The 12,897-nt window shown below is 41.7% G+C and overlaps 1 protein-coding gene across 1 annotated transcript in view; it reads right to left on the bottom strand.

Moving 5' to 3' along the window:
* RUVBL1 (RuvB like AAA ATPase 1) overlaps window positions 1–12,897 on the bottom strand; it is a 43,605-nt gene that overhangs the window by 16,374 nt on the left and 14,334 nt on the right. Inside the window, exons 3-6 of the mRNA XM_077451723.1 lie at window positions 12,281–12,413; window positions 4,008–4,159; window positions 1,863–1,952; window positions 937–1,086 (exon numbers count right to left, since the gene is read on the bottom strand). Coding sequence (XP_077307849.1) covers window positions 937–1,086; window positions 1,863–1,952; window positions 4,008–4,159; window positions 12,281–12,413 — 525 coding nt within the window. The remainder of the gene's footprint in view (window positions 1–936; window positions 1,087–1,862; window positions 1,953–4,007; window positions 4,160–12,280; window positions 12,414–12,897) is intronic.

Below are 12,897 nucleotides of genomic sequence, written 5' to 3'. Positions count from 1 at the left end.
GCTATTGGCAGCAGCGTTTTGTGGCCGCTTTTAACCCTTTATTTGGCCACTAGCAGGGGTAGCGCCCCATTAACGCTCAAAAAACGCTGGTAAAGCGCTGCTAGTTTAAGCGGCGCTTTACGAGCGTTTTTCGGGCGCTGACATTTCACATTGGGACTGCAGATGAGGCTTATTTCAAGCGCTTTTTTAACACTAAAGCGCTTGAAAAACGCCTGAAAAACGCCCCAGTGTGAAAGGGGTCTTAACGTTTTTCCAAAGTATCTTTTTTTTTTTTAAAGAAAATTTTTCTTCTTTTTTTCAACGGATCAAAAGCGTTAAATGGATGGTGAGCGACGTTTTTGAGAGGAAACATCGTGGGCTCCCATGAGAGGTAATTGTCCTTATTAAAAGTCATTTTGTAGCTGCTGACTTCGGGAGTCCGGAACGCCACTTTCAAGTATAACTTAAGGCAAACTTTCTTAGTTTTGGATAGAGTGAAGCAGGATTAGGACATATACGTTTTTATTGGTCTGTGCCCCCATTAGGGAGATTCACCCTCTGTTTACCATTATCACTGAAAGTAAAAGAAATTCCCCAGAAAGTAAATCGAGTGAAAATCTTCCAATGGGGCACTAGTTCTGGTGACCTGGAGGGTCCCAGGGAAATACCCCCAATTTGCAGGGATTCCCCCTCTCACTTCCTGTTTTTCTATGGGACAATAAGTAATGGGAAATCTCTGCAATAGGATGCAGATGGCAAAAAACAAAAATCTGATAGGAGTTATAACCCTCCCTTACTGCTATCCAAAATAAATAAATAAAGTTTTGCCTATCGTTCTACTTTAAATCACTGTACTGCTTCCCGATGTCCATATCTCTACAAATCTCAATCCGTTTCCTTCTAATAAAACCATCCCCTCCCAGCATGTTCTACAAAGAGACTGTACCCAACACCAACCTGAGGCCTTGCATTGGCCACATCCAAGTCATGCAGCGTGACATCCTGAATCACTTCTTTCTTCTTATGGACGTCTCCCTTCGGGAGCGGGACGTACTCTTCAGCTTCAAGGTCAAACTCGGTGGCATAGGTGTCACACCTGCCCTGCCTCTGTTTGGTGTAGAGAGAACAGTGTTAGAGGAAGGGAACAGGTGCGCTGTCCGCATGGCTGCCAAATCCCCAACTGACAGGCTGCTGATAACAGCTAGAGGGAGCCGTGCACCAATTACTGCCCTGTTGAAAGCTGAGAAAAAGAAAGGACTACAATGCTTCTGGGCCTCTCTGGTGAATGCCAAGACACCTAAAGCATGTCTCACCATGCAGAACAAACTAGAATGCTGCAGGAATATTGCTGGGCGGTAAAAACAACACACAGATGATTGCAAAGTTTTATTCAAGCACAGTGCCCAGCATTGCCATCCATAATCAGTGTTTTAGCCACGGAGATGGTCTAATAGGCGTTTTTGAGACAGTAATGTGCATGGAGAGGGCAGTGAAGACTTGTGGCCCTGGATGTAAACATACAGAAGAATCACGACCACAGGACTAAGGTGCAAGTATGCATCTTTGATGGGGGGTGGCTGAATTAGCTTAGGGGACAAAAAAATAAAATAAAAATGCAGCTCGTTTTAAAGTTTAGTTATCCTTTAACTTGAATTTTATTGGTCACTGTTATTCAACTAGAGTTAAATTTTGTGTGAAAAATATGCAATCTGCAGCCATTTATTATTGATGCATTGCTAATGCTGGAAAACAATTAAAAAATGGATTGACGTGAATAGGGGAAATCGCAAACATGTTCATAAAAAAAAAATATATATATATATATGTTCCTCTACACACAAGAATTAAAAAATTATAAAATAAATAAATAAAAAAAATGGTACCTTCACTGCTCCACTGTTTGCCTCAATGTAGATGACATCGCCAACTTCTACTCGTTCCTTCTGTAGACTTTCATAGATGCTGGGGTCCAACTGGAGGGGGGGGGGGGGGGGGGGGACGACAACATTTATAAACTCTGTTGCAGCACATTGATTTTTACAGCAGTTATAAAGTGGGTGAGATCTTACTATAATTTGCAAGCATGCACTGTATACATGCACTTAAAAAGGCACACTCCCCTTAAAAGTGCTTGGTCGTTCCCCCACCCCATTGTCCTCTTTAGCCAGTTTTTTTTTTTTAAAGAGAAAAAGGAGTTGCACAAAGCAGCCCGGATGCTCCTCTTCTTGAGTCCCACTTTGGTTTTCCTGGCCCCTGCCTCCTGACACATGCCCCCACAACAAGCAGCTTGCAATGGGGGTACCCGAGCTGGTCTGCAGCTCCATTTATCTATTCAGACACTGAGCTGCGGCCCGGCCCCTCTCTCTCCTCATTTGCCGACTGATTCACAGTAGTGAGCCAAGCTGCCATTTCAGCCAATGAGGAGGGGAGTCCCGAGCAGCGGAGAGGAGAGAGCCGAGGAGTCACGGGAGAGCCAGGATATGCTCTGAAATAAGTAGATATCAACCTTTTTTCAATAAAGGACATACCAGTGTGGCACATATTATCCAACAGAGGGGATTGTAGCGACATAACACTATTATTTTACCAGTGGGAGGGGAGAATTGTGAAGTGGACGGAGCTGACAGAGGAGGGTGGGTGGTAGGAGACACAGCGGATTGCGAAGGCACATAAACGGACCACGGTGCCAGGGCTCTGCTGCCATGGTAAACCTTGAGAGGAGGGTAGAAACTGGCAGGATCAGACATGTTGTTTAGGTGATACAAGGAGGAAATGATACAGAACAAGCACTGTTCTGTATGAAATGCGTTAACCGGTTAACCACCGCACTATAGCCAAATGACAGCTACAGCGTGGCTCGATAACGCTGGGAGGGCATACTATGACCCGCGGGTCACAAATCACAGTAAAGGGCCAACGACAACGGCCCTTTAACATCCAACGACGGAGCGATCAATGTAAAAAAACTGGCGTCATCTCTCAGTTGCTCACATCGATCGTGGGAGGGAGAAGGTGCAGCGTGAGGCTGCTTCAGGTACTTTTCTTATAGTATTCGTGTCCCCCTGCCAGATGAGTGACCCAATTCATGCCATATCAGTGTTCTACAGTGCCAAGTCATGTGTCATTTATGCTCCTAGAACGCCTGATGGTGCTCCCTGCATGTTGGGCCTCTGTATGTGGCCAGACTGTGAAAAAGTCTCACACACGTGGTATCGCCATACTCGAGAAGAGTAGCAGAATGTGTTTTGTGGTGTCATTTGTGGTATGCAAATGCCACATGAGAGAAAAAAACTGTTAATATGACAATTTTGTGAAGAAAATAAATAAATAACATTTTTGCAAAGAATTGTGGGGAAAAAAAAAAAAAAACTCACTATTCCTCTTCTTAAATACCTTGGAGTACCTACTTTCCAAAAAAGGGGTAATTTGGGGGGTATTTGTACTTTCCTGACATTTCAAGGTCTCAAGAAATGATAGGCTGTCAGTACATCAGGTGCGATCAATTTTCAGCGATTTTCACCATAGCTTGTAGACTCTATAGCTTGCACACAGACCAAATGTGGCTTATTTTTACCAAACATATGAAGCAGTGTACATTTTTGCCAAAATTTATGTATAAAAATGACTAATTGGCAAAATTTTATAACAAACGAAGAAAAATGCATTTTTTTTTTTAAACTAAATTTTAATTTTTTTATTATTTCTAGTGCAAAAAAACAAAAAAAACAGTAGTGGTGATTAAATCAAAAGAAAGCGCTATTTGTGTGAAAAAAGGACATAAATGTCATATGGGTACAGTGTTGCCCGACTAAGCAATTGTCATTCAAAATGCGAGAGCGGTGAAAGCTGAAAATTGGTCTGGTTAGAAAGGGGGTTTTAAGTGCCCAGTGGGTAGGGAACAGGATCCATTTTTATTTTAGAACAACAAACACTTTAATTTAGTTGCAAAGTTCCTGCAGTTTGCCGACCTCAATTTCTTTAAACATTTTTTAATGCTAAATTCTGAGCGTGGACCCCAGTAAACTCACCTTCAGCTGTTTGGTTCCCTTGGCGGTTTTCAGGCCTATAATAACATGGCTGATGGTCTTGCCATAACCACCCATTGGATTCTCAGTCTCACAAGGGGTTAACTCTGTCACTTCTCCTTCATACACTTCCTTAGTCTCTCTTATTCTCAGTCCTACAAAATAGAACGCAAAATATAATTAGAGAATATTTTTTTTTTACTATAAAAAAAAGTAATCTAAGATTTTCATTGTGTAAAGTGAAAAGCAGGCTTAACTTTGTGAAGCCTTCTTGGGAGAAAACACACATCTAAAGGATCTTATTCATCTACTGACACATTATCACTGTGTGTTCATGATCATTGTTCTGTCTGCACTGGATTTGGAAGCATTGTGAGGACACTGGAAGGCATACTACTCTTGTCAGCCAGATCTAAAACTCCTGAGAAATTCTGTGAATGTATGTATATCAATTGTAAGCTCCCCCAGCAAAGGCGAAATTTTAATTGCAGAAAAAAAAAAAAAAAAAGAAGGGTCTAAATGCCCCTATTACTTACCTAAATCCAGTCATGTGACCCACCTGGTGCAGACTCTTCTATCTTCTTGACTGAAAAAGTGGAAAGGTCCTCGTGTGCCCACATCACTGCCTGGGTGACCCGCACACTTCTATTTTGCTGTCCAGTGGCAGAGTTCTTCCAGGATCCAGAAGACTGGCAATGGGGTGATGACATCATGAGGAGCAGCAGAAAGACAAGTAGGCGAAGAGACTGCAGTGATGTATCACTGGTCTCTACTCCAGGAACGAATGCCAAGGAGGGACAGCAAACTCAGGTGAGAGAGAAGCAGCTCTGGAAGTCATTTCTTTAGGGCTCATTTACACTTGCTTTGGTTTTAAAATACATTAAAAAGCCACTTCAACATACATGCATTTTGCGTGTGAATTTTATACTTTTTGAAGCCTTAATGAAGCTTGGCTATATTGGTTTTAAAAGGGGCTCAGTAATACCCCTATACTCAGATCTCCAGCTCATTCATACCCTTTTATTCAGCAGATCCCCCACTCAGTAGCTCTGCTGATCCTCTGCTCAGTGGTATCCCCAATATCTTCTAATCCTTCTTTCCTCCACTATATCGCTCCCTTGCTGTACACCCCGCGTGACATCTGCTAGTTTTTCCCACTCCGGTCCCCCAGCTCTGCTGATCCTTCCTTCACCACTCAGTCCCCTCTCCCCCCGGTCCCCACTCACCTCTCACTATAGCGTTCCAATGTTGCACACCACATGTGCCGTCTCCTAGTTGCTCCGCTTAAGACCCTGCTCCCCTTCCTGCTGCACACCAGATGTGACGTCTGCACCAGACATTCCCAAAATACATACACAAGAACAGGAAGTGACTGCTGATGACATCTTCCGTGTTCACTTGTTGGTTTCCCAGTGCATCCTGGGATTTCTCATACCTCCAAAACAAATAAAAATAAACACCCATCAAATGCTGCAGATGCTGTCAGCAAGCATTGTGATAGACATCTATGGAGGCTTTGGAGATGCCTTGAAGCACCAAGGTGGCAAGACTGGGTATAATTTAGCTAAGCCAAACACAAAACAGTGTTGTAAGCATTTAATTTAGTGATGATAAAAATAAAAAAAAAATGGGGGGGACCAAATGCCACATTTTGCAGCAAGTGTAAACAAGTCCTTAGTGTGAATGATAGGGGGGCGGTTGATATAAACTTTAAGGAATGGGCTCTCTAGTACTACAAAGGAAGTAATACTGGTACTGGCAGTACCACCACAGTTGGCTTACATACTTGTTCAAAAGCAGAATCAGTTTAAGGTTAAAACATCAGTTTTTTTTTTATAATGCCGGTTTATTCAAAGCCTTAAGACGAACGAGATAACAAGGGCCCGACAGAACGCGCCACCTGAGTTACAACTGCTGTAAAATTTCTGAGGGTAAATAAGACCGCAGACCAGCCTCCAACAGACAATTCATTACTGGCACTTGAAAGAGGCTTAAATCATTGGCAAAAACAATTTTCTGTTGCCCTTGTGGAGAAGAAATATGTCCCCATATTGGAAAAGAATAATCCATTCATGAAGTATAGAAATTCAGATTTGTTCGACATTAAGAGGCACATACACAATCCCCCCCTCCCCCCAACATTGTTTAAATATCACAAGAGCCATTATGTTTTTCAGTTTTATTATGTATCTCCAGCACATAGGCTTCTCCAAGCAAGCAGTGCAGTTAGATCAGATAAGGAAAAAGTCCCCAATAATGAATGTGAACATTAATGGGAGGCTATAAAAGAGAAGAGATGGGGCTACAGCCTAGAGGAACAAAGAAACTTATGAAAGGTAAAGACCAATGTGCAGTAACCCATAGAAACTTAAACCTGATACATTTTTACAGAATGTGTAGGGGGTATACTTTTGGGTTAAAGTGGACTTGAACTCAAAAAGTGAAGTGTCATGTTAGAGAGCAGAGATGCAGAGGGCCCGAGAGAGACACACAGAGAGAGAGAGGAAGGAGATGGAGAGAGAGAGGGAGGAAGGTGATGGAGAGAGGAAGGAGATGGACCAAAAATAAATACAATTTAAAAACAAAGGAAGAAGGAGGAAGAAGGAGGAGAAGGAAGAAGGAGGAGAAGGAAGAAGGAGGAGAAGGAAGAAGGAGGAGAAGGAAGAAGGAGGAGAAGGAAGAAGGAGGAAGAAGGAAGAAGGAGGAGAAGGAAGAAGGAGGAGAAGGAAGAAGGAGGAGAAGGAAGAAGGAGGAAGAAGGAAGAAGGAGGAAGAAGGAAGAAGGAGGAGAAGGAAGAAGGAGGAAGAAGGAAGAAGGAGGAAGAAGGAAGAAGGAGGAAGAAGGAAGAAGGAGGAAGAAGGAAGAAGGAGAAAGAAGAAAGAAGGAGGAAGAAGGAAGAAGGAGAAAGAAGAAGAAGGAGAAAGAAAGAAAGAAGGAGGAGGTGGAGGAGGAAGGAAGAGGAAGAAGGAGGAAGAGCAAGAAGAAAAAAGAAAGAAGAGCAAGAAGAAAAAAGGAAGAAGAGCAAGAAGAAAAAAGGAAGAAGAGCAAGAAGAAAAAAGGAAGAAGAGCAAGAAGAAAAAAGGAAGAAGAGCAAGAAGAAAAAAGGAAGAAGAGCAAGAAGAAAAAAGGAAGAAGAGCAAGAAGAAAAAAGGAAGAAGAGCAAGAAGAAAAAAGGAAGAAGAGCAAGAAGAAAAAAGGAAGAAGAGCAAGACGAAAAAAGGAAGAAGAGCAAGACGAAAAAAGGAAGAAGAGCAAGACGAAAAAAGGAAGAAGAGGAAGACGAAGAAAGAAGAGGAAGACGAAGAAAGAAGAGGAAGACGAAGAAAGAAGAGGAAGACGAAGAAAGAAGAGGAAGACGAAGAAAGAAGAGGAAGACGAAGAAAGAAGAGGAAGACGAAGAAAGAGGAAGGAAGACGAAGAAAGAGGAAGGAAGACGAAGAAAGAGGAAGGAAGACGAAGAAAGAGGAAGGAAGACGAAGAAAGAGGAAGGAAGACGAAGAAAGAGGAAGGAAGACGAAGAAAGAGGAAGGAAGACGAAGAAAGAGGAAGGAAGACGAAGAAAGAGGAAGGAAGACGAAGAAAGAGGAAGGAAGACGAAGAAAGAGGAAGGAAGACGAAGAAAGAGGAAGGAAGACGAAGAAAGAGGAAGGAAGACGAAGAAAGAGGAAGGAAGACGAAGAAAGAGGAAGGAAGACGAAGAAAGAGGGAGGAAGAAGAAGAAAGAGGGAGGAAGAAGAAAGAAGGAGGAAGAAGAAAGAAGGAGGAAGAAGAAAGAAGGAGGAAGAAGAAAGAAGGAGGAAGAAGAAAGAAGGAGGAAGAGGAGGAGGAGGAAGAATGAGGTTGTGGGAAAAGGGCAAGAGAGCACCCAAGAGGGCCACTGATTTCTATGGGTGGTTCTGCACAGCACCCTCGGCTCTCAGGCAGGGAATTACACCTGAATTTTACATTGTATGGCCACAAGCGGCCAAAAACAAAGACTTTTATAGTAGAAAAACTATTTATATTTAAAACTTAAATAATTTGTAAAACGTAAATAAAAAACGGACCCAAAACCAATATCGTTTCCTTTTAATTTGGATTATTTTTAGGACAGCACATTACAGCCAAGAACAGCAAAATCTGATAGCAGTTATATTCCCTACGGGGCAAAGGGGTCTGTATATTTTGCTAATCCATTATTTGTATAATTTATTAGAATGCCAACAACGGACTTTGAAAAGCCTTGCACCATGCCAGCAGCAACCCCCCCCCCCCCTTTTTTTTTCTTGCCACTTGATCAACAAGTCTAAAGAGACTGTGCCATCGCTTGAGCAGATCAGCTTAACGGCCATTGCTGCAATTAAATGTGTTACAGATTCTGCTAGCACTGAAGGCTTTCCCCAGAACGAGATTCTTCATTTACAAAGGCAGGAAGAATCCTATTAGGATGTTTGCTGCTAATCCCAATCCGCGTATGAAATTGAAAATTCCAGAAGAGAGTCCCCCCAGTCTTTCAGTAAATCCAATATTTGTTTAGAATCTTCCCGTGTGCTGACATTTAGAGAATGTACCGCGGCTCACAATAGCGGTGGCTGTTAGTGATGATTTAACTCTCGGGCTCTTATCTTGCCGAATGACAACGGGGATGACACAGGTTTCAACTGTTGGTTCAAATTTCCACCTGCTTGACAGGCAACTTCATCACACGAAGGAAATATTGCAGACGCCTTTCATTTGTGCTCCAGAGGTTTTTCTCTGCTTCGTTCCCTCCCCGCCTTGGCCCTGACTTGACAGAATTTAAAGGCTAAGATAATGTTGACTGCCCCTTTCTTTGGTAAAAGAAAAAAAAAAAGAAAAGAAGAAAAATCAATAAGGGGTCAAGCTTTATTTGACTTTGGGATTAAAGGGGGAGATTTGTCTCCTGCAGCTGTGCTCAGAAAACGATCGCCTGTGATTTTAATAATAAAACCTGCTCAGTGATCCTCTTCGATCGATGTGCCAGCGCAACACCTTTTCACGGCTCATTACTTTTAGCTGCCTCGTCGCCTCCTGTTGCCATGCTGCCTTATGGCAGGCCATGAAACTATGCAATTTCTTTGGATTTAGAGAGACGCTATACCAAAAAAAAAAAAAAAAAAAACAGAGCTCTCATGCCAGCTTGACAGGGTTCAATCTTCTGTTTACTACCATCTGTATATACAGTAATAAAATGTGTTCTGCCGCACTTGTATGTAACACTCCTGTGTTTTATTGAACCGCATGAGTTTATTTTTAGTATTCTGCCAACTAGTGGCAGTTTTGGGTCACTACAACATGTTTACTAATGTGATTCTGGTTTCTCCCTCTGTCCTCCTCTCCTGTTTAATGCCAATTAGTTCAGTCCTAGCTAGACCCCCTCCCTTTTTCTTCCATGTTCTCTCAGTCAGTGTTAGTACTGTGCAGGCAGGGCTCAAGAAAGTCATTTGGGTTGATTTACTAAAGTCAGAGTGCAAAATCTGGTGCAGAAACTAACTTCAGCTTTCAGGGTTTTTTGTTGTCAACGCTTAAAGTGTTACTAGACCCAAAACAACCAGTCTGTAAATGAAGTAAAGCATGCTTGTTATACTCACTGTAGAACCTAAAGGGTTAATACTCCGCACTGTATAAAAAGGCCGATTGATCCTCCCATTCCACAAAGCCTATGAAGTCAGGCTGCACATGCTCAGTTTGGTGTGTATTGCTAAGGATTTTTTTCTCTTGGGGGGTGCATGTGATCAGCACAGGGCCAATCAGCACTGTCCATGAAAAGAATCAGGGGCCTCGCAGTCTAATAGGACAGTGAGAAAACTCCTCCTACAAAGCTTTAACCAGTGCTTGCCTGGACATTGATAGAAGTCACAAGACTACTATATATACTGCTGATAAGAAAAAGTATTTAGCGGTTTATATTTAATAAAATGATTGCATTTACAATATTCTGTGTACTGTGGGAGACCAGATATAATGAATGGTGGCTGCTGGGTTTATTAACACTTTAACGACTGCCTAACTGGGAATTTACGTCATGACTTTGACGTTAAAGGGGTTGTAAAGGTAAATGTTTTTTCACCTTAATGCATTCTATGCATTAAGGTGAAAAAACATCTGACAGTGCCTGCGCCCCCAGCCCCCCCCCCGTTTTACTTACCTCACCCCTCGAAAGTCCCGCGTCGTCCTTTCCACCGTTCAGCCTGGCCGCTGATTGGCTGGAGTGGATGGATGGAAAGCAGCGCAGCCATTGGCTCGTGCTGCTGTCAATCACATCCACTGACGCAGAGCGCCGGGGGGTGGTGCCGCACGATACAGCGAGCAGCTATAGCCGCCGGCTGTATCACGGGAGCGCGCCTACAGGTGCTTCTCACCATGTGAGGGAGCTCGCATGAACGTGAGAAGCACCTGCAGGAGGAAGCCGAGACAGCCGCCGAGGGACCCCAGAAGAGCAGGTTCGGGGCCACTCTGTGCAAAACGAGCTGCACAGTGGAGGTAAGTATAACATGTTTGTTTCAAATCTTCTCTTTATTATTTTTATAATAAACATAAACCATACATATCCATTTACAACATCATCATACAACATTATACACAAGACGCAATCATTTTACTCTTCATTTAATACCAAAAAAAAGAAAAAAAAAAAGGAAACGATAAAACTCCCTTTCTCCCTCCCTTCCCCCCTCCTCTCCCTCCCCCCCCTCTCTTTAAATTATAAATATTCTACCATTCCTTTTGAGGACCGAAACTCTTCCCAATTCTTCCACACCATTGGTATCTGGCTTTTTACATAGCCTTCTTCTCTTATTTGTTTTTCCATAAAACACATCTCGTTCATTTCGCATATCCATTCTGATATTGTTGGACTAGTTGTTTCTTTCCATTTACGTGCTATTATTGTTCTAGCTGCTGTTGTCATATGTTGAATTATCCCATTTTTCATACTATCCAATGTATCTGTCGTAAGAGAAAATAATGCTACCTTTACGTCTGGGATTAGTTCTTTTCCAGTCACTTTTTGGTATATCTCAAAAATTTTTAACCAAAAATTTCTCACTTTTATACATCTATACCAAATATGTTCCAATGTTCCTTTTTCTATCCCACACCTCCAGCACTTATCTGTATTTCCTTTATTAACTATTTTTAGTGCAACTGGGCTCCAATACCATCTCAGTGCCACTTTATAATTTCTTTCTTGATGTTTTAATGCCGTTGAGGTTTTATGTATTATCCCTAAAACTTTTTTCCATTCTTTTTCTGTAATTGTCTCTCCTAATTCTTCCTCCCATTTTCTAATTTCTATTAGGTCTCTAATGACCCCCGTAGGTAGCAGCAATTCATATATTTTAGATAGCTTGTTCTTATGGTTTTGCACCTTTAATATTATCTGTTCAAATTTAGTTAATGGTCTAATTATTAAATTTTTATTTAACTCAATAAATTTTTCTAATTGATAATGTTGTAACCAGTCATTTTTAACTTCCAATCCAAGATCAATTAAACTTGGCATTTTTCCATCCACCAGAATCTGTACTAGTCTTACATTCTCCATCTTGTTCCAATTTAAATATCTTGCCCCTTCCAAAGCTGGCTTAAATTCTGGGTTGGACATCAATGGAGTCAACGGTCCAGTTCTGGAGGATAGCTTTCCCTTTTTCAGCATTGCGTCCAAAATTTTTAGAGTAGCTCTCACGAAAATTGGCATTTCCTTTTTTTTTGTTCTTAATTCAGGTTTTATCCAAGGTAAAAATTTAAGTTGTATTCCCGTAATTACCTCTTCCAATGTTACCCATTGTTTTTTTTCTTTATCATGTTGCCAGTTTATAATTCTAACCAATGATGCAGCTTGCATATATTTTGCAAAATCGGGCAATGCCAGCCCTCCATCTTCTTTTGTTCTGGTTAATGTTTATAACATGTTTGTTATTAAAAAAAAAAAAAAAAAAAAAAAAAAAAAAAAAAAAAAAAAATTCACTTTACAACCCCTTTAAATACCGGGGTTATGGCTGCAGCTAAATGCCATAACCCCAGTATTTTCTTTTCTCTTTTTTGTAGACAGCGCACCGATCACCTCGCTGCGTGCCGAGAGTGAGATGACATCATATGCTGTCATTCCAGGACGAGAAAGCCACCCAACCCCCGCCATCATTTGTCTATATGGCAAGTGGGTGGTGGTTAAAATGAACACATTAGTGCCCAGAGTTTGGAGCTGAACTTTGGCGGAAGGGTCAAAAATGCTAGCCAAGCATGAAACAACCACAGCAAGTCTCTTGGCCATCACTTACCAATAGCTCTTCGGAAATTCTCCATTAACACTTCTGTTTTCTTAATTTCTGTAGAATAGACTTCGCTGCCAACCATGGGACAAAATGGCACTTTGGTGCCCAACTCCTGTGCAATAGCAAGGGCCAGAGCGGTCTGCAGACAAATAAAACCATCAATTAAAATTGAGTTACAAAAGACGGTTCATCTACAGTAAGAGTCCAGCTTTATAGGGACAGTCTGCACTTCAGTTTAAGTAGGATCTCCAGGTTTTAGTGAAGTTTAAATATTTGGTTTGAACAAAGCTGGTCCAAACCATATATTTAGTTTAGTAACAGATACAGCGGCTGGGAACACTGTATAATCCTCAGCTACATACAGCATACAGTTCTGTGTTCTAGCAATGGAATGGGAACTTCCCATCCCACTCCCAGAAAAAAAAAAAAATTGAGTTGGGCTGAGCACTAGTAAGATAGTCACGGCAAGCTTAGTAGTCTATGAAAGAAGACAAAGCTTCCTCTAAATTGGTTGAGTAAGAGATGATAATGTCATCTGCCCTCCTCAGCCAATCAGTAAATACTTTGTATTCATTCATAGCTCCCTGTGAATGGCTGAGCAGTACTCAGACCAAATTGATTTT

This window comes from Lithobates pipiens, unplaced genomic scaffold (genome assembly GCF_037356315.1).
Source record: "Lithobates pipiens isolate NorthernLeopardFrog02 unplaced genomic scaffold, aLitPip1_a1.2 Scaffold_23, whole genome shotgun sequence".
NCBI classification, from domain to species: Eukaryota; Metazoa; Chordata; class Amphibia; order Anura; family Ranidae; genus Lithobates; species Lithobates pipiens.
This window is presented reverse-complemented; position numbering and strand designations above follow the sequence as displayed.